This window comes from Ovis aries, chromosome 13 (genome assembly GCF_016772045.2).
Source record: "Ovis aries strain OAR_USU_Benz2616 breed Rambouillet chromosome 13, ARS-UI_Ramb_v3.0, whole genome shotgun sequence".
Classification (NCBI taxonomy): Eukaryota; Metazoa; Chordata; class Mammalia; order Artiodactyla; family Bovidae; genus Ovis; species Ovis aries.
Window position 1 is genome coordinate 32344682 of NC_056066.1, and position 22101 is coordinate 32366782.

Consider the following 22101-nt stretch of genomic DNA (forward strand, 5'->3'; position numbering starts at 1 on the left):
TTTTTTTTTTTTTTTTTTGCATCAACAAAAGTGGGAGAATATCCTCTCCACTGAAGTTTTTAGAATGACTTAATGAGTTAATCTGGGTAATGAGATAATGCTAAGGGCATGCCTGGCACTTGGTAAGCAACCGATACATGCTAAGTTAGGTAGGTGCAGAATTAAAATGAATGATCAGCTATACCCCAATAGAAAATAAATAAAAAGTTTAAAGAGAAAAATGAACGATTCAGTGCCCTAACATTTCTTGATTGAACATATGGTCTATATTGTGGCTCAGCTGGCAAAAGAATCCACCCGCAATGTGGGAGACCTGGGTTCGATCCCTGGGTTGGGAAGATCCCCTGGAGAATGGAAAGGCTACCCACTCCAGTATTCTGGCTTGGATAATTCCATGGACTGTATAGTCCATGAGGTCGCAAAGAGTCAGGCACACACGACTGAGTAACTTTCACACTTCAGTTCACGTATCATACTTGGATGAGTTTGGGGTATGCATTTCTCTCCCCTTTTATTCAGTGAATAACCTCAGATCTTCTGTTGCTTTTTCGCCAACAGGATTTCCATCACAAGGGTCACCGCTGACATCTCACTGGCCAAACGCTCTGTCTTAAACAATCCCAGTAAGCATGCAATAATAGAAAGATCCAACACGAGGTCAAGCTTAGGTAAGTGTGTCCATCGCCGATGAGCTGAAGCCATTTAAACCTTTTTTGCTGAGGCTACCAGTGAGCAGATCTGACTAGATGATAATTCCATGTGTCAGAGTGCATAGGCAAAACAGACAGGTGTCAGCAGTAGCCACTGCTACTGTCTTAGTGATTTAATGGTATGGAAGGATTTGTTTTGAAAGTTTTTGAGTTAAAAATTCCACAGGCTGTCAGCATGAATGTTTTGGATGGTGTCTGTTATCACTAACATGAGCTTTGGTGTCTATAGACTCTAAATAAACTCCTCGCTTTGACAACAGTGTTGTCGCAAGCAAAGTCATTAATATCTTTAAGGCTCAGTTTCTGTTACTGAATCAAACTCGGCTCTGCTCACCTGCAGGCAGTGAAGCCAGGCTACTGATGCAAGGTTGTGGTGAAGGAAAGGGCATTTCTTGCCGGTGCCAAACAAGGAGAACAGGCAGCTCATGTTCAAATGCTCTGAACTCCCTGATGGCTTCAGGGAAGGGGCTTTACAGGCAGCGAGCGAGGGGGCTGCAGGGGAGAAGATCAGCTCGTGCACAGTTCTAGGATTGGTTGGCATCAAGATGAAGTCTCAAGCATCATCAACCTTCTGGTTTCAATCAGTCTAGCTTCTCTGTTCTTACGGTCAGCAGTTTTCATCTGTTGGGGGTCTGCTTCCTGTAAAAACAATTTAAGAATGTGTATCTGGCCTTTGTATCTTTCAAGAACTGGGAGTTTGTTGTTTCTGCTATGTGGCTGCTTTATAGTCTAAATCGTTACTAGTTTCCCAGCCCAACAGCTATTCTTTGCTTCTACATTTTTACATTTCTCAATCATTAACTTTTTTTAAAAAACAATGTTGTGATAGTTTCAGGTGGAAAGCAAAGGAACTCAGCCGTAAATATACACGTATCCATTCTTTCCCAAACTCCCCTCCCATCTAGGCTGCCGCATTACACTAAACAGAGTTCCCCGTGCTATGTAGTAGGACCTTGTTGTTTTTCCATTTTAAATATAGCAGTGTGTACATGTCAATCCCAAACTCCCTAACTATCCTTTCTCCCGATCCTTCCCACTGGCACCGATAAATTTGTTCTCTAAGTCTGTGAGTCTCTTTTGTAAATAAGTTTGTATGTATCATTTAAGATTGCACGTATACGGGATGTCATACAGTATTTCTCCTTCTCTGACTTACCTCACTCAGTATGACAATCCTCTAGGTCTATCCATGTTGCTACGGATGACATTATTTCATTCTTTTTTATGGCTGAGTAATATTCCATTGTATATATGTACCACATTTTCTTTATCCATTCCTCTGTGGATGGACATTTAGGTTGCTTCCATGTCTTGGCTGTTGTAAGCAGTCCTGCAATGAATATTGAGGTGCATGTATTCTTTTGTACCATGTTTATCTCCACATATGTGTCCAGGAACGGGATTGCAGGGTCATATGGTAGCTCTGTTATGAGTTTTTAAAGGAACCTCCTTGCTGTTCTCCATAGTGGCTGCACCAATTTACATTCCCACCAACAGTGTAGGAGGGTTCCCTTCTCTCCACACCCACTACAGCATTTATTGTTTGTGGGTTTTTTGATGATAGCCATTTTGACTGGTGTGAGTTGATACTTCATTTTAGTTTTGATTTGCATTACTCTCATAATGACTAATTGCTGGAGTCCAGCCCCGGTGGATCCAGGGTGATTCGAAGCGGGGATGGCATAGGCAAGGAAAAAATTTATTTATTTATAAATATAAGATTAGATTAGGAAGAAATAGTGTAGTAGGAAAATTAAGTGGAGAAAAGAGGCTGAATAACTTGGTTTACATGGAAAGCCAATAAAGTTCCAGATAAGGAACCTGCACCATCTACATTAGGCCGCCAGCGTCCTCTTGAATAGCAGGGGGTGCCCCACCTTGGGCTCCCTCTCGCGTGGATCTTAGAAGCCGGGGCAAGTAAGTAGACATGGCAAGCCTCCACGCCCCAGATGGGAATTCAGCCAGAAATTAGAGTAAAGAGAAGACACGGGGGAAACCAGTCCTTCCAATGACTGGCCCCCCCTCTATTGTCCTTCAAGGCCTTTTATACTTTTGATTATACATAGAGATCAATGGGTAATACAAAGTTATGCAGCATTAGCAGCCTAGACTCTTATCAAAACCAGGCTTTTCTCTCTGCATACCTGTCTTAGGTAATTTACATCATCTTCCAGCCAAAAGGGCCAATTAATATTTTATAGCCTTTTTTCTGATAAGGGTTTGTCAACCAGAAGACTTATTTGTGTTTTTCTTCCCAAAGTCTGGTGCCACTCTCAGAAAGCACTAAAGTTACATTCTTACATAGCAAAAATACAGCAATTTATAACAAGTAAAAGGAGTACAGTGATTTAAAACAAAAGTAATTAACTCAAAAGTCTAGTGTTGCTAACATCAAAACTATTATATATCTTTTCCATATCCCATTTACATTGATTAACATCCTCCCAGGTGCCTAAAAGATAAAGAATATGGAGGCTTGGCAGCAATCATTGAGTCAACAGTGAAATCCATCACCAGTATGATTTTTAGCTCTTTAGAAAAGGCTCTGTATCTTTACGATGTTTTAAGCTTTGTGCCTCTCGTGGTTGGGGGGTTGTAAGCAATTCACAAGCTGTAAGAGGTCCAGGGGAACCTGTTAGGCAATCTAGAGAGTTATCAGAGGGGGTTTGAACTGAAACATCCCTTTTAAATGCAGAAGACTAAAGCCCTGAGTTAACTTTTTCCAGAGAGTGTCAGAAGAGTGGAAAAGTACAATACAATAAGGCAGGCATATTCTTATTTTGGGGGGTACATGCTCAGGAAATACCAGGGGGAAAACCTGAGGCCTGACTTGCTTTGCCCATCAGGCCTCTGCTGCATGACCTTGTGGGATTCCTCACGCTGGCTCCCGGCAACTAATGTTGAGCATCTTTTCATGTGCCTCTTGGCCATCTTTATGTCTTCCTTGGAGAAATGTCTATTTAGGGCTTCTGCCCATTTTTTGCCCAAATCATTAACTCTTAAGTCAGCTTTTTGAGACTTAGGGAGGTCTGGGAGACTAAAGCAAAAAAGTCTTTTATTTCAAAGGACAAGGACTCAGGGACTTGGATATGGTGTCATTTCATCTAAACCCAAAAAGAGAGAGAGAGGAAGAGATGATACTAGCTACCTTGTGGAATTACTGGAAAGAGTAAACACAGTACGACTTCCATAAATGATGGCTATAACCCCAAATCCTTTCATACTCGGGTTATATCAGTAATTATATCAGTATCAGCATTTTTGTTTCATTTGTAAAAACAATTTGGAGATTTTAGTTAACACATCTGCAGGTTTGTGTTCGAATCCTGTTTATTATCAAGTACTAATCTGAACAAATGAAATGGCTTTGGCAACTATTCCATCTATTTGGCATTAATGGCTGCTACACATGTAACTTACTATTAGGGTTTTTTTTTTAATATTTATTTACTTGGTTGCACTGGGTCTTAGTTATGGCATGAGGAATCTTCAGTCTTCATTTTGGCATGCAAAATCTTTTAGCTGCAGCATGGAAATTCTTAGTGCAGCACGTGGGATCTTGTTCTTGGACCAGGGATCGAACCCGGGCCCCCTGTGTTGAGGGCTTCTGTCTGTATCTTCCCCGTGAAACGAGTGGGGTGAGCATGAGGACACAGATGTGAAGGACAGCACATCTTCCCGCTCATGTTTCATAGGGAAGATATGGACAGAAGCTACTAGATGTGGCTGCAGACAGTTAACACTTGTGTCAGTGGTTGATGAGTCCTGGAAAAAGATACAGGCCAACAGGTGGAGAGTAGGCCGAGGACGAGGGTATGATTTTATGTGAGGAAGTCAGGAGAGGCCTCTCCGAGGAGGTGACCTTTTAGCAGAATCATTTGTGTTATGAATTCTTTATCCTGGCAGCTACCCGAGAGAAGAGAGAAGTTCTGGGCAGAGGGGGGAGTAGTGCAAAGGTCCTGAGGCAGGAGCATGTCCAGTGGGCTGAAGAGGGAGCAGGACAGCCGGTATGACTGGAGTGGAATGATGAGGGTGTGAGATCAGAGAGGTGGTGGAGGGCCTGCCTGGGTCGCACTCTCAGGCCTTTAACTGCAGATGTGATAGGAAGAGGCATGGAAGCAGAGGGGTGGCACAAGGTGACTAACATTCCAGGAGGATCTCTGATGGCAAATGTGGAGAAGGGAAAAGCAACAGACAGGAGAGAGGTGAGAGGGAAATTAGGATTCTGTTGTTCTGCCGAAGCAGCTTCAGAGAGAAATAGTGCATTCTGTAGATGAGTAGGTACATACTGAAACCGGCGCCTCTACAAGCTGATGGGATACAGAGAACAGACTAGTTACCAGTGGGAAAAGGGCAGAGGGTGGAGGCAAGATAAGGGGAGGAGATTGAGGTGCAAACTATTAGGTATAAAATAAGCTACAAGGATGTATTGTACCACATGGGAAACAGAGCTAACATTCAAATATTCATTTACTGGGCTGCACTGGGTCTTAGCTGTGGCACACTGGATATTCAGTCTTGGTTATGGCATGCAGGATCCTTACTTGTAACATGTGGGATCTGATTCCCTGACCAGGGATCAAACCCAGGCCCCCTGCATTGGGAGCATGGAGTCTTAGTCACTGGACTTCCAGGCAAGTCCTTAGAGCCACTATTTTATAACTACAAATGGAATATAATCTTGAATCACCCTGTTGTACATCTGTGCACCTTATATAATGCGGAAATTGTCCTAGAGTTTTCTCCTTCATGTTCCCCATCTCTTTGCAACCCCACGGTAAAGAATCTCCCTGCAATGCAGGAGACCCAGGTTCGATCCCTGGGTCAGGAAGATGCCCTGGAGAAGGGAATGGCTACCCATTCCCGTATTCTGGCCTGGAGAATCCCACGGACAGAAGAGCCTGGCAGGCTACAGTCCGTGGGGTCGCCAAGAGTCAGACACGACTAAGCAACTGACACTTCCACTTCACTTTCACTTTTCACAGCAACTATACTGCGATTTTTTTTAAGTGGTGCCTTTAGAAGTATCCCTTCAGCAGAGTTGGGTTGTGGCAAAGACTTGGACAGGAGGTCACCTAGGGGACTTGTCATCCATCATTCAGGTTAGAGAATAAGAGAAGCTGTAAATTAGTGACAGAGGGAAGGAGAAGACTGGCAGGAATCCAGAGGTGAGAGTCAGGATTTCTCTACTGGATGGAGAACATGAAGGAGAAAACCCCAGGATGATTTCTGCATATTTGCTTTGAGGAAGATGGTATTATTCTGGGGAGAAGGGGCTCAGGATGAGGAAGTCACAGAGGGCAGGGATCTGGGGAGGGGGTAAAAAAGATGACAGCTCCATTTGTGCACATGTTGGATTTGTAATACGGTGGAACATCCAGATATCCAGCAGGAAGCTGTGCACACGAAGCTGGGACTTCCAGAGAGGGCGGGGCTTAACACACAGTGGACTCTCAGCATTCACAGGTGTCATAGTCTATGAAGTCACAGCAAATACTGAATTCGTGAATTCAGGGGAAATGCAGGGTTAGGTTCCTGCAAGCCCCTGGTCCCCACATTTTCACCCACTGACCTGCACATCACCTGGTTGCATCATTTTTCTGTTTAAAGACTCCTTACTGGATAACCCTGGGTTTGATCCCTGGGTTAGGAAGATCCTGTGGAGAAGGGAATGGCAACCCACTCCTGTACTCTTGCCTGGAAAATTCCACGGACAGAGGAGCCTGGTAGGCTACAGTCCATGGGGTCACAAAGAGTCGGACACAACTTAGTGACTTCACTTCACTTCACTTTGACTGGATAATCCTGAGTTTGATCCCTGGGTTGGGAAGGTCCTCTGGAGAGGGCATGGCAACCTACTCCAGTATTCTTGACTGGAGAATTCCATGGACGGAGGAGCCTGGTGGGCTACAGTCCATGGGGTTGCAAAGAGTCAGACACAACTGAGCAACTAACACAGACACATTATTTGATAGATACTGTTGATCCCCTAAACATGTAACTCACAACTACAGCTCTACAAATCATGCCTGGATTAAGCTTATCAAAGATTTTTCTCCGTAAGAAATACTTTAGCCTTCTTGCCTTTAGAAACACTAGACAGTACTTCAACCCTACACGTGGAGGCTGTTTTTAAAGGCACAAAAACGAGAAGGATGCAATAGATCACAAGAGGAACACGTATTTACAGCATGAGAGGTGAACCCGGAGGGCACGGCTTCAGCTCGTGTGACTGCAGCTGAGAATGTGGCTGTTGGGCGCTCCAGTGTCCTGAGCGCCTGCAAAGCCTCTCTTTAAAAAATGTTTTTAATATTTATTTACTTATGTGGCTGCATCGAGTCTTAGTTGTGACATGGGATGTCTGGTTGCAACATGTGGGCTCTAGTTCCCTGACCAGGGGTCGAACCCGGGCCTGCACCTGCATGGGGAGCACAGAGGGACAGGAAACCATGGGAAAGATGGATCCCACTGAGGAGTGAGAAGGGTTCATGTCCCACATGCTACAGAAAGGTCAGAAAAGACGAGGTTGGCCAAATGCATTGACCTTGCTGACCGGGAATGTCCATCCTTAGACAGGTTTGTTTCTGCTCAAACAAAGCAGGGGGATTCAGAGGGCAGAGTCCTTAGACCACGTGGAAGATAGCCTGGGGCCAGAGCCCACCCTGAGGATGGGTGGGAATCCACCCAGGCACACAGGTCATCTGGTCACCTAGGAAACGCAACGTGCACATGTGCCGTCTGTAGTTTTGAAAGAAGGGGAGTATGTTATGTGTGTTTTGCCTTTAATTCTTTATAAGTACAAGGATTTTTAGTTTTTCCTAGGGTAGAGCAAGGAATAGGTGATTTTACAGAGAAAAAATTTAGTGGTAGGAGAATGATCAGAGGATTTCCCCCTCCCCCCACCAGTAAAACATGTTGAATAATACGTTATGGGTTTGATGTGGAGCCTATAGGAAAGATTCTTATTTTGTACAAAACTGGCCCTTTAGTACTCCAGGTATGTAACTATATATACATGTGTAGACATCCATGAAGACTGTGCCTAGTTCTAAATGCTACCATTTCTTCTGATTTGTAAATGTCGCCGTCATTATTTAATTCTTCTTGCTTTTCTTAGATCTTTCCGATTCTTCTTACTGGTTTTAACCTGGCAATTATTTAGTCTTTGTATCCATTTCCCATCTCTAAAATGGTGATACTACCAAGATACCTACTAGGATTATTGTAAGAAGCACATGAAGTAGTTTGTGGCATGTAGTAGATCAGTTAATGGTGGCTGCTGTTATTAGTAGTTTTATTTCTAATTTTTTTAAACAGTGCATAGTTTACATAATTCTTTTACTCATTAAAGTATATAAGATATTAATTTAGATCTGATAGAAGAAATATATCCTAGAACTGAAAATTTTAGTAAGTAGTAAGTACATAGCCAGCATGTGCTCAGTCATATCTGAGTCCCTGCGACCCCATGGAATGTAGCCCTGGCCAGGCTCCTCTGTCCATAAATTTTCCAGGCAAGAATACTGGAGTGGTTGCCATTTCCTACTCCAGGGATCGAACCCACATCTCTTGCATCTCCTGCACTGGCAGGCAGATTCTTTACCAACTGCGCCACCTGGGAAGCCCAGTAAGTAAACAGATAAATTAAAAAACAAACCAATTTCTATGTAGCACATTCTTCTCAGTCTGCACAATGGGTTCTCTGTAATGTTGCTTTTTTTTTTTTTTTAAGACTATTAGCATTTCAAAGATCTAGGCCAAATTAAATCAGTGCCAATGCTGTAGTGCTTGTGAAACAGCTGGAGACTGTATGCTAGAGGAAAGCTTGGGGCCAGAGAGGACGCCTAAGGATTTTTTTCAAGCATTATTTATTATCCTGGAAGTGCTTTGAGCCCAAGGGCAGGTAGGGCTGAATGCAGAGGGTGGGGGTAGTTTATATTAAAAGCATCTCTTTCTTGTATACACTTAGTAAAAACTAAATTTGAGAAAACTGACCTCAAACTTAATAGATGAGATCAACTGCAGCAATTATTTAAGAAAGGATGAACAATCCAGTACATTGAAGATATGATGTAATAGGTAAAAATTTACTTTATACTTGAGCTTTTAGAAAACCTTCATTACATAAACAAAAGTATAGTATGTTGCATTTGGAATTGATTATATCATTATGCCACCGTATGGCATGAAGGAAAAAAACCATAAAAATTTTGCAGCTTTATGTACATCATCAGATTTTCAGAGTGGTATAGGACTTCTTTGCATGTATGGATGTCTTTATATGGGCTCATAAAAGTTCTCACTTTTTTTCTCAGTAGTAATATTGGTCAGGCATCATAAGTTAAAATATGTGTACTAGCTGTGCACACAAATATGCACTTCTGTACATTATAGAAGTAAAAACACCATTGGAATTGAAATAGTAAAGGATCCTGTAATACAGTTATTTGCCAATTCCAAATCCAAACTTTTAAAAATAATAAACTTAGATAATTAACTATTGCTTTATAAAATAATTCACTTTAGTGTCTTTAACCTGCCCAACTTTATACTATCTGTAACTGTGGTTTGGTTTTACCCCAAGTAGTTTTCTAGGAACAAGTCAACTTAGGAGAATATGCTACATCTTTGCACACATTTATACACAACTGTGCTTCACTGTCACACAAGAGCAAACACTGTACTGAAAGTAGGAAAATACAAGCAAATAAGAGAGTAAAGGAAGTGAAGCTAGATGTAGTTCAGTTCAGTTGAGTCGCTCAGTCGTGTCCAACTCTGCGACCCCATGAACCGCAGCACGCCAGGCCTCCCTGTCCATCACCAACTCCCGGAGTCCACACAAACTCATGTCCATTGAGTCAGTGATGCCATCCAACCATCTTATCCTCTGTCACCCCCTTCTCCTCCTGCCCTCAATCTTTCCCAGCATCAGGGTCTTTTCAAATGAGTCAGCTCTTTGCATCAGGTGGCCAAAGTATTGGAGTTTCAGCTTCAACATCAGTCCCTCCAATAAACATCCAGGACTGATCTCCTTTAGAATGGACTGGTTGGATCTCCTTGCAGTCCAACGGACTCTCAAGAGTCTTCTCCAACACCACAGTTCAAAAGCATCAATTCTTCTGAGCTCAGCTTTCTTTATAGTTCAACTCTCACATCCATACATGACCACTGGAAAACAATAGCCTTGACTAGGCGGACCTTTGTTGACAAAGTAATGTCTCTGCTTTTCAATATGCTGTCTAGGTTGGTCATAACTTTCCTTCCAAGGATTAAGAGTCTTTTAATTTCATGGCTGCAGTCACCATCTGCAGTGATTTTGGAGCCCAGAAAAATAGTCAGTCACTGTTGCCACTGTTTCCCCATCAATTTGCCATGAAGTGATGGGACCAGATGCCATGATCTTCATTTTCTGAATGTTGAGCTTTAAGCCAACTTTTTCACTCTCCTCTTTCACTTTCATCAAGAGGCTCTTTAGTTCTTCTTCACTTTCTGCCATAAGGTGGTGTCATCTGCATATCTGAGGTTATTGACATTTCTCCCGGCAATCTTGATTCCAGCTTGTGCTTCCTCCAGCCCAGAGTTTCTCATGACGTCCTCTGCATAGAAGTTAAATAAGCAGGGTGACAATAAACAGCCTTGATGCACTCCTTTTCCTATTTGGAACCAGTCTGTCGTTCCATGTCCAGTTCTAATTGTTGCTTCCTGACCTGCATAGAGGTTTCTCAAGAGGCAGGTCAGGTGGTCTGTATTCCCATCTCTTTCAGAATTTTCCAGTTTATTGTGATCCACACAGTCAAAGGCTTTGGCGTAGTCAATAAAGCAGAAATAGACATTTTTCTAGATGTAGTTGGCATTTGGTTGTAGTTGGGAGGAGAGGAATTCATTCACTTTGTATATTAGCAACCAGGTAGTCAAATAAAAATGTTTACAGCTTGGTAGATGTTTTTAGCCCAGTGGAACAGTCAGCTGAGATAACTTGTTAATAGTTGGTCTCTTGCTCCTTATCCTGGTGGACCTGTTGTGTCTCTGGACTATGGTGATGGATACAGGAAACCACACATGTGATAAAACTGAATAGAACTCAGTACACCCACACACACACAGGATATTGTATTAATACTGATATCCTGGTTGTGATGTTGCACTATAGTTTTCCAGGATGTTCCCATTGAGGAAAACCAGGTAATGAAGTGCCCTGGGAGCTGTCGTTTCTTACAGCTGCTGTGAATGTACAGTTGTCTCAGGAGGAGCGTCAATTAAAGAGTCCCGTACTAGGGACTGTGGAACTGGGGTGACACACCTGAGAGAGCATCTCGCTCACTGGTTCTCAGGTGTGGTCTCCACAACAACAGCATGAATGAGCCTTTGCAGGCTCCACCTGGACCTGTTAAATCAGCAACTCTGGAGGCGGGGCCCTGCAGTCTGTTTCAACAAGCCTGCCAGGTGACTCTGCTGTGCGTGCCAGGGTTTGGGAACTACCGATCTTGTCATCACTGTGCAGTGAAGGATCTAAGGACCGCAGGAAGGGAAGGGATCCATGTGGTGTAGGTAAGGCACTAAGGAATAAAGCTAAGGCTAGACCCTGGGCATCCAGACTGCTAGTCCAGGATTTCCTCCACTGAGTAGTACGTGATGTGATTACATTTACTTGACCATCTGCCTTCTCTTAGGAAAAAAATTTATGGGCCTAGTGATCTTCTGAATCTCACTTCCTCCCTCCTCCTGACCTAATTAATCATTACAGGCATAGCCATGTCTATCTTAAGAAATTAACACTTTTTAAATTCCACAACATTGCTCTGCAGGCCCAGCTACACATCTCTCCACCCAAAGGGAGTACTTCACCTATATACAGTTTGGCTGCCAAGTTCATGGTTAATGTTTTTGAAGATTAAATGAATTTTTTCTACAACAGCAGCTTCTGTCTAATGTATGTATAGTCAACTAAAAAGGCAAATATAAAAGAGAAAACACATTGTATATTGTCAGATATACAGACTCTAGAAAAATGGTAGTGATGAACCTATTATTGGCAGGGCAGGAATAGAGCCGCAGACCTAGAGGCTTGGGGACACAGTCGGTGAAGGAGCGGGTGGGACAGATTGAGAGAACAGCGTTGACATATATACACTGCCATGCATAAAACAGCCAGCAGGAAGTTGCTGTACGGCACAGGGAACTCAGCGCGGTGCACTGTGACGACCGAGAGGGGTGGGATGGTGGGGCTCCAAGAGCAAGGGGTGGGAGTATACGTGTAACTGATGCGCACTGTCCTATAGCAGAAACCAACACAACATTGTAAACCAATCCTCCTCTAATTAAAAACAGTTTTTTAAAAGGCAAATATTTGTTACATTATACATATACACAATGATTATATTTTTTCTTTCCCTTTTTAACTCATTCTTTCGACATAATTTTTGGGTGCCAGGTACGTCCTAAGCACTGTCCTGAGGGAAGGAATGAAAGTAATTATGTATTATTGCCAGTCTTCTATCAGTTCACTGCCTGTTGGAAAAGTTTTCAGTCATATCATCAAAACGCAATGTGATGCATGTTAGCAGGTTGGCACAAAGCAATACTTGACCTTGATTAAGCATTTCCTATAGGCAGGCACCAAAATAAATATTTTGCACGCTGATACACTTAGTCCTCATTTCCATTTTCCAGAAAAGAATACTTAGGGGCTCTGAGACATTAAGCCTTGTTACCCAAGGATCACACAGCTGGATTAAGAAGCCATGTTGGTGCCTGGGAAGTGGTTGCCCTGAGGCAAACCTTCCTGGGTCTGGGGTCTGGGGAAAGGAGAGGGGGCTGAAGAGGGCTTTAATAGGTTTCCTTTCTTAGGCTAAGTAAAGAAGTTGTCAAAATGAGAAATCTGTGCTTAGCGATTATGAAATGGCATTGGAACTGCTGCTACATCACTGACAGTCTGCCCTGAACCCATTTCTGTTTCACAGACAAGTTCACGTCGCATTTCAGACTCCGCGTGTAAGGGCTGTCACAGGGCATTTGTCTCTTTCTGACTTACTTCCCTTCGCATGATACTCTCTGGGTCCATCCGTGTTGCTGCAAATGACGTTATTCTCTTCCTGTGGCTGAGCAAGTACTCCATTGTGTATATGCACATCTTCTTTATCCGCTCACCTGTTGACAGACATTTAGGTTGTTTCCATGTGTTGGCTATTGTGAATAGTGCTGATGTGAATATAAGGGTGCATGTATCTTTTTGAATTACAGTTTTGTGTGAATATATGCCCAGGGATGGGATTGCTGGATCATATGGCAACTCTTTTTGGAAGAACCTCTATGCTGTTTTTCATAGTATCAGCAGCAAGTTTAAATTCAGTAGGTGTAAGAGATTGGGATCTGGACAGATAAACAAGGCTTTTCAGTTTCAGAAATGAACATCAGCAGCATTGACATTTCTTTTTCGAAATAAATTCTCAGCATGATGTACTCCGTCAAAGAAAGACCACTAGTATGGGCACATTTCTTTTGAAAGCAACATTTTGTACTTGGAAGTTAAAAGCATTTTCTTCAGAATTTATTGGTCATCTTTTTATAAGGTTTATTTACAAATATGTTGCATTGGGTTTCTAAAAAAATCTTTTTAAGTTTTTAAAGAATATCTCATTTTCCACCTTAATTTAAAAAGTGTAAGGTATCTGTGTATCTGAGAATACTAGAATATATGCATATATACACACATGTCCATGATACATATATTAAGCTATTGACATAAATAGATACAATTTTTGGATATATAATATAATGGATTATTTTATGTTTATCTGTTACCCAGATTTAACAAGTATTACATTTATATTCTTTTTTTTTTTTTACTTTACTTTACAATACTGTATTGGTTTTGCCATACATTGACATGAATCCACCATGGGTGTATACAAGCTCCCAATCCTGAATCCCCCTCCCACCTCCCACCCCATATCATCTCTCTGGATCATCCCCATGCACCAGCCCCAAGCATCCTGGATCCTGTATCGAACATAGACTGGTGATTCATTTCTTACATGATAGTATACATGTTTCAATGCCATTCTCCCAAATCATCCCACCCTCTCCCTCTCCCTCAGAGTCCAAAAGTCCGTTCTATACATCTGTGTCTCTTTTGCTGTCTCGCATACAGGGTCATCATTACCATCTTTCTAAATTCCGTATATATGTGTCAGTATACTGTATTGGTGTTTTTCTTTCTGGCTTACTTCACTCTGTATAATCAGCTCCAGTTTCATCCATCTCATTAGAACTGATTCAAATGTATTCTTTTGAATGGCTGAGTAATACTCCATTGTGTATATGTACCACAGCTTTCTTATCCATTCATCTGCTGATAGACATCTAGGTTGTTTCCATGTCCTGGCTATTATAAACAGTGCTGCAATGAACATTGGGGTACATGTGTCTCTTTCAATTCTGGTTTCCTCGGTGTGTATGCCCACCAGTGGGATTGCTGGGTCATAAGGCAGCTCTATTTGCAATTTTTTAAGGAATCTCCACACTGTTTTCCATAGTGGTTGTACTAGTTTGCATTCCCACCAACAGTGTAAGAGGGTTCCCTTTTCTCCACACCCTCTCCAGCATTTATTGCTTGTAGACTTTGGGATCACAGCCATTCTGACTGGTGTGAAATGGTACCTCATTGTGGTCTTGATTTGCATTTCTCTGATAATGAGTGATGTTGAGCATCTTTTCATGTGTTTGTTAGCCATCCGTATGTCTTCTTTGGAGAAATGCCTATTTCGTTCTTTGGCCCATTTTTTGATTGGGTCATTTATTTTTCTGGAGTTGAGCTGCATAAGTTGCTTGTATATTTTTGAGATTAGTTGTTTGTCAGTTGCTTCATTTGCTATTATTTTCTCCCATTCAGAAGGCTCTTTTCACCTTGCTTATAGTTTCCTTTGTTGTGCAGAAGCTTTAATTTTAATTAGATCCCATTTGTTTATCTTTGCTTTTATTTCCAGAATTCTGGGAGGTGGATCATAGAGGATCCTGCTGTGATTAATGTCGGAGAGTGTTTTGCCTATGTTCTCCTCTAGGAGTTTTATAGTTTCTGGTCTTACGTTTAGATCTTTAATCCATTTTGAGTTTATTTTTGTGTGAGGTGTTAGAAAGTGATCTAGTTTCATTCTTTTACAAGTGGTTGACCAGTTTTCCCAGCACCACTTGTTAAAGAGATTGTCTTTACTCCATTGTATATTCTTGCCTCCTTTGTCGAAGATAAGGTGTCCATAGGTGTGTGGATTTATCTCTGGGCTTTCTGTTTTGTTCCATTGAAAAAATATGGAACGCTTCATGAATTTGCGTGTCATCCTTGCGCAGGGGCCATGCTGAGCTTCTCTGTATCATTCCAATTTCAGTATATGTGCTGCCGAAGCAAGCACTTACATTTATATTCTTGCCTGGGAAAGCCCATGGACAGAGGAGCCTGGCCGGCTACAGTCCATGGGGTTACAGAGTTGGACATGACTTGGCGACTAAACAACAATGAATTACATTCATAATCATTTTTTTAATAGTGCTCAAACCTCTAAAAACCAAGTTATTTTTAAGGCATGGGACTCTTGTGACTGTGTGAATAGCTGTCATTAACTGATACACAGATGAAAATCTTTGTGATCAAATTTCTTTTTTATGAAACTTAACTGACAGGTATACAACATGATTTGACACATGGATATACTGTGTAATGATCACAGAAAGCTTACTTACAAGTTTACGTGGTTACAAATTTTCTTCTTGTGAGGAAAACTCTTAAGATCCACTCTCTTAGCAACTTTCAAATAGACAGTATCACTACCTTCCAATTACATCCTTGGGACTTAACTGTACTTTTGATCACCCTCTACCACCCCCTGTTATCTGTATCTATGAACTTGTTGCTTTTTTTTTTCAGTTCCCCATTTCAGTAAGATTATATATTTGTCTCTTATTTCACTTGGCATAAAGCTGGTAAGGTGCATTAGTCTTGTTGCAAACGGTAGGATTGTGTGTGTGTGAGAGAGAGAGACTCATCTTATTCCACTGAGTGGTACTGCATACTAATTTTATATCCTGCAATTTAATTCATTTATGAGTTCTGACAGTCTTTTGGTGGAGTCTTTAGAGTTATATATATATATATATATATATCTTATCATGTCAGCTATAAGAGAGTTTTACATCCTTTCCAATTTGTATGCCTTGGTTTTGTTTCCTGCCTACTTGCTCTGGTTACATCTTTCAATACTATGTTGAAAGAAGTGGCGGGAGTGCGCATCCTTGTGTGGTTCCTAATCTCAGAGGAAAAGCTTCTAGCATTTCCACTGAGTATGATATCAGCTGTAAACTAATCAAATTTCTTCATGGTTGTAGATTGGAACTTTACTACTGGTGATCAGTGGCTTGTGAAAACACAGGGCACAGAGAAGCAAGGTTATAATTGGAATAAAAAATTTAAGAAGCAAGAGGAGAGAGCAAATAACAGTATTAGTAATGTTTTAGAACATAGTTAGAAAAGGAGTGATTGAAGGAAATATATATGAACAGTATGCTGTAAGAAAGCACACGTACTTGTTACCTAGTTTCAACCATTTACTTTGAAGTTAATCCAAGACACTTATATTATCTGTAAATATTTCAGTATGTATTTCTAAACAGTGGAGACTCCTTTTATTTAAACCATGCCATTATCATACCTCTTTTTTTTAATATTATTTATTTGGCTGCACCAGGTTTTAGTTGCCACACTCAAGGTCTAGTTCCCTGACCAGGGATCAAACCTGGACCCCTGCACTGGCAGCATGGAGTTTTAATCACTGGACCACCTGGGAAGTCCCTATTGTACCTTAATAATAACCCCCTGGTATCATCAGGTTGCCACTCAGCCATGTATCATTTCCCAGCTGTCATATACTAGATAGATACAAACACATACATTTTATACACACACACACATATATACACAAACATTTTATTCACTTCTGCATCATAAAATATATAAATTACTATTTGTTTAAGTCAGGATCAAAATAAGCTTCACACATTGTGATTGGTTCTTAGGTCCTTGAATCTCTTAATCCTGTTTTCCATATATCTTTTATCTCCTTGTAATTTTTTAAAGAAACTAGGTCAGTTACCCTACTTATCCTGCAGGGTATTCAGAGACTGCATTTTGCTAATTACACTGGTGTAGTTTACACAAATGTCTGTTCTCTGTATTTCTTATAAACTGGTCTGTTGAGAAGCTTGATAGTTTTTTTTCTTTTCGCAAAACTGTGTCATGAGTGGTAACATGACCAAATATTATTTTAAAGCTCGTGTCACTAGTGGTTTGGGGCATTTTAAAGACATCCAGGTAAGCAAAAGGACTCTTAGTGGTAAGAGGCAGATGACTAGTGGCTTGCCTTTTCTGGAATAATACACAAGTTAAAACTGTCTCCAGGAGTCTTCTGCGTGGATGCAAATGCACCAGAGGAACTAAATGGTGTCCTGTAGGTCCAGGCATCTCATGGGAGTGGCCCTTCATGACTGCAGTGGTCACTGCAAGCTACATATTATCCTTTACAGAGCTGTGATATTTAGAAACGTAGTTCCTGGCTATCTAACTTTTATCTGAATCTCAAAATTTTAGTTATTCGCATGAATTACATTTCAGGTATTCCATAGCAGTGATACAGTATATATCCATCATCAGAGAAAATATTCTAGAACAGCCCTTTTAACACTCAAGAGAGACAATGGAGAAATAAATGAACTGAATGAAAACACTTCGGCATTCAAGTAAATTTTATGTTTTTCTGTAAGTCTGACAGATATATATCTGAGGTGCTGCCTCCAATACATAACTGCCCTTTTAAAGCATGAATGTTACAGGACCGTCTTTTTGTTGGTGGAAAATACAAGAAGTGTGTTTCTGGCTAGGTCTGTCATAGACATTCTGAAAATCTGTTTCCTGCTATAGTTCCGCTTGCTCATAAACATCTCTAGACTCCATACCAAGAGCTGGCATGTAGACGCGGATAAGCCCGTGCAGTGACAGGAAGGCTGCTGATGGGTGCTAGGCTTGAGTGGTCAGAAACACACACAAGGAAGCGCTCTCTCCATGTTTCTATTTTACAACATTTTAATAAAATGACTCCACGGAGTGACGTTTTATAGCCCCCAAAACAAATAAGCACAAAGAGCCAAAAAGTTTGACTCTCATAGACATCGTGGTAAACTGGAAATAAATTTCATAACTGGTTGAGAGAGGAATTCCTAAATTCTCGAGGTGCTGTGAAGGAATGGCTCTTTGCAAACGATGCCTGTTATCGGCTCTCTTACCTGTAGACATCAACCACAGCTCACCTGCCTGAGTAACCATTTTACTTTCTCTCAGTCTGGTCTAGAAATGCTGAACTTTTAAGTAATCAAGTTCTGCTTCACCTTTTACAGCGGAAGTTCAGAGTGAAATCGAAAGGATTTTTGAACTTGCAAGAACACTGCAACTGGTGGTCCTTGATGCGGATACTATCAATCACCCAGCCCAGCTCAGTAAAACCTCTCTGGCCCCTATCGTAGTGTATGTCAAGATTTCCTCTCCTAAGGTAAGCAGGGCTGTGGCCGTTTGTTCTGCAGTGAAACTCTTCTAAAATGTATCCTCATAGTCTGCTTTCAGTTACAGACGGGCTGCTGCTTTACCCGTCACTAAGGATTTGAAGAGAGAGGTGGTAGGTGAGAAGGGTAAAGATTCACAGAAGCAGAGAGTGGTGATAAGTTTCATGGCTGAGAACAGTGATTTCCAAAGTGTGGCCTGGGGATTCCTGGTGGGGGAGGCTTGGAGATACTTTCAGAGGGCCTAGAAGGCCATTTCCCTGATAATCCTCAGACATTCTCCTCCTCGTCCACTGGCCTGACCTTTGTACAGATGGGGCAAAAGAAGTGGTGGGAAATGTCTAAGCAGGAAGCAAGACCACAACAGCAGTAGCAGCTGCTGCGTTCTTCCTCACCATGCACTTCCGGGTTATAAAGCTTCACTTAGTGTCCTAAGCAAAATCCCATCTAGTGCCACACTTTCTTAGCGGAGTTTGAAAACATTGGATACATTAGTACTGGGTATGTATTTTGATAGGAGATCCTTGCTCTTGTCTAGAGGCATTACTAAAATATAAATCTATGTCCCAGACTAGGTCAGAATAAGGTGCAGATTTTTTTACTGGCAACCTTCAAGTTAGAAGAGAAGATGCCTCTTTCGCCTATGATTTTAGATGGATTCTTGTGAAATGTCTGAGTATTAATAAGTTAATTGTGCTGGGAATTAAGATTTTACGATCATTAACTCTTTCACAATTTCTGGTGTCCACACTAAAAATACAAAAACTGGTGATATTAGTTTTAAGAATGTATTTTATCTAAGCCAAAAATACCCTATTTGTTATTTTAATATTTAGTCAATAAAATGTTATTGTGGTACTTTAAAAAAAAGTTCTGATGAAGTAGCAAAATTGTTTATTAAATTTTGACTCTTCAAAAAGGTGCTACAAGTCTTTTTAATATTCTACATAACAAAATGGGAGGTACACGTCAAGTTCTTCAGCTGCATACTCAAAGTCAGTTATTTGAGGACAAGTACTGGTGTGATTATTGGAGTCATCCTTTATTGGAAAGAACAAATGACATGCCATTCAAATTTCAGGACAAGTCAATGGAATTTAATAGAGTAGGGTTTCAGATGTCACATGGCAGCTAATCTTTAAAAAGCTACCACTTGTTTACTGTAGTATCAAAGTAAAAAATTCCACAGTTATCTGAAAAGGTTACTAAAATACTCCTCTTCTGAACTATGTATCTGGAAGAGGCTGGATTTTCTTCACATATTTCAAAGTAATGTAATGTGGCAGATTAAGTGTAGAAAGAGGAAACATTGGTTATCTTCTGTGAAGTCAGGCTGTAGAGAAATTTGCAAACAATTTAGCTATTTTTATTGAAATAAGTGATATATGTTAACATGCAACAGGTTTATTGGTCATTCTTAAATGAATTTCACAGTTTTAATGTCTAGTATGTAAATATTCTAGTTCACATAAAAAGCTCTTGGGATTTCTCAACAGTTTTTAAGAACATAAATCATGAGCGATAAAGTTTGAGAAGTGCTAGCCTTAAAAAAAGGTTCAGAATGATCCCCATGCTGGTGGTTTTTGAAGCTTGCAACCAAGATGTATTAATTTTCCAGATCATCTTAAATATTCTATTTTCTTGCCCAGTAAATCTTGAGTGCTGTATGAAAAAGGTCCCAGAGAAAAGAGTGAATAATGAACCTTGCTGTCTATCTGAGTACAGACACTCCTGCTTAAAAACCTCATCTTTTGCAGGTTTTACAGAGGTTAATAAAGTCTCGAGGGAAATCTCAAGCGAAGCACCTCAACGTCCAGATGGTGGCGGCAGATAAGCTAGCTCAGTGTCCTCCAGTAAGTCTCTCTGTTCAGTATAATCCTCTTGAAGTCATCAGCCCCGCTTTCTGTTAACAAAAACCAGACACTAGGTAAACACTTGTCCAGGAGAGAACGCTCTCCATTAGCAGTGGGCTTCTTCCCAAAGTGGAGAACGGTCCACCTCTTGCCATGAGCACGTGTCTAGGTCATGGTCGTGGCTTGCAAACGGCTACAGTGTGTTCCATGGGGATGTTGCTTTGTTAACATTTCCATAGTATCGTAAATGAAACACAACTGTTGTTTCAGAACTTTGGTTGGAAAGATCGATCTATTTGGGGTTGGTTTATTATTCACTTCTAATCTGGGAGCAAGCTGCTGGCTCTTTATCACCATCTATGAAACTGATCTGAAACCATGTAGACACCAATTTCCAAACCAGTCAGTAAGCAGATTCTGACACCTGAACCCATTCCTACCTTGAATCCATGTTGTGCATACCATGCTTTGGGACACTATGCTTCTGGGTTTTGTTTTGGCTTCTTTTTTTAATGAGAGGATAATTACAATGTTGTGTTAGTTTCCACTGTACAGCAAAGTGAACCAGCTATACGTTGCCTACCTGCTAGGTGGTTTTGGCTTCCTCATGTCCTTCCCTTGCCGCAGCTATTTCCAAGATTCAGCTTTTCACAGTCTCTATGTCGAAAACAGACTTCGTCCTATACTGTTTGGCTTATAGTCTTATTTTCTTTTTTACATCTCTCTTCTAATGTAGGGTCAATTCCTTTTTTTCACTATTAGCAAATTTTCTATCATGCCCTTAACAACTTATTACACCTGTCCACTTCCTAGTCATTGATACCAGTGATACACATGTGTCGGTCAACACTGACCCGAGGAGGACCGATGCTTGTAAGCTAACTCTAGAGGACAGTGTGTGGAGGAGTCAGGCAGCAAGAGCAGAGACCCGGGGGCTCCCTGCTTTCTCCTCTAAGGTGGCGGGGAGGTTGGGGGCTGGTGTCAGGGTGCCATCTGTAATGTCTGCCCCTGCAGGAGCTGTTTGATGTGATCCTGGATGAGAACCAGCTCGAGGATGCCTGTGAACACCTGGCCGACTACCTGGAGGCCTACTGGAAGGCCACCCACCCTCCCAGCAGCAGTCTCCCCAATCCCCTTCTCAGCCGCACTTTAGCCACCTCCACCCTGCCCGTCAGCCCCACGCTAGCCTCCAACTCACAGGTAAGCAGAGCCCTCATTCATGCCCAGGGTGCCAACGCAGCATTTGTTCCCATCGGGCAGCTCTCTCCTGAGTGAGCTGTGTGCCTGTAAGAAAAGCAGTGTAAACAGCATCCTGTGAATGTAGATCCCCTCTCCCCATATTCTTTTTTAATTGGTGTAGAGTTGCTTTACAGGGTTGTATGGGTTTCTTCCTACAAGGAAGTGGAACAGCTATATGTCTATCAGGTCTATCCCCTTCCTCTTGGACTGCCCTCCCACCATCCCCCTGTCTAGGTTACCACAGACCACTAACTCTATTAAGACAGGAAAAGAGGAGAAACTTTCTACAGGCTGGCAGCACAGACTGTGGACTCAAGACTGCCTGGGTTCAAATCCCTCCCGGGCCCTGTGCCTCAGGCATCTAATGGCACCAACCTCATGACCCTTCATAGATGAGCATGGAGGGTTGTATTAATAATTTAATATATGTGACTATCTTATGCTAGTGCTGGTCTCATTAAGTGCCATTTAAGCATCTGACTTTTTATCTTTTTTCCTTAAGGCCAACATTCCCAGAATTTATCTTCCCACCTATATCTGAGCAGAGGTGTGGCTCAGTATATACCCATGTGTAGACAGATCTCAGGAATTTGTATCTGTATTTGAACCGCAAGAGAACATATGAAAGAAATCCCTCCATCATCTAAAAGAAAAAAATAAAAGTTACTCCGTTCAAAGTCTCTAAAAGGCTGAAATGAAATCTA

At 41.5% G+C, this 22101-nt stretch overlaps 2 protein-coding genes and 1 non-coding gene across 20 annotated transcripts in view; 1 reads left to right on the plus strand and 2 right to left on the minus strand.

The window, feature by feature from the left end:
- The window catches only part of CACNB2 (calcium voltage-gated channel auxiliary subunit beta 2), a 411167-nt gene that overhangs the window by 385507 nt on the left and 3559 nt on the right, over nt 1-22101 (plus strand). For all 9 annotated transcript variants that reach the window (XM_027976664.2, XM_027976665.2, XM_027976667.2 and 6 more), the window contains 4 exons: nt 559-668; nt 18147-18298; nt 20063-20158; nt 21173-21358. In XM_027976664.2, the coding sequence (XP_027832465.1) occupies nt 559-668; nt 18147-18298; nt 20063-20158; nt 21173-21358 (544 nt within the window). The remainder of the gene's footprint in view (nt 1-558; nt 669-18146; nt 18299-20062; nt 20159-21172; nt 21359-22101) is intronic.
- Nucleotides 15009-15115, minus strand: LOC114117691 (U6 spliceosomal RNA). Its single transcript, XR_003591349.1, has one exon. It is a non-coding gene; the product is annotated as a U6 spliceosomal RNA (small nuclear RNA).
- The window catches only part of NSUN6 (NOP2/Sun RNA methyltransferase 6), an 86277-nt gene continuing 83502 nt past the window's right edge, over nt 19327-22101 (minus strand). For 6 of the 10 annotated variants that reach the window (XM_004014257.5, XM_042230602.1, XM_042230601.1 and 3 more), the window contains 2 exons: nt 21357-21442; nt 19327-20208 (listed from right to left, as the gene is read on the minus strand). The gene's annotated coding sequence lies outside the window, so the exon portion shown is untranslated. Of the gene's footprint in view, nt 20209-21356; nt 21443-21928; nt 22041-22101 lie in introns of all 10 variants that reach the window. The other 4 variants (XM_060397392.1, XM_060397393.1, XM_060397391.1 and 1 more) reach the window with 1 other exon arrangement.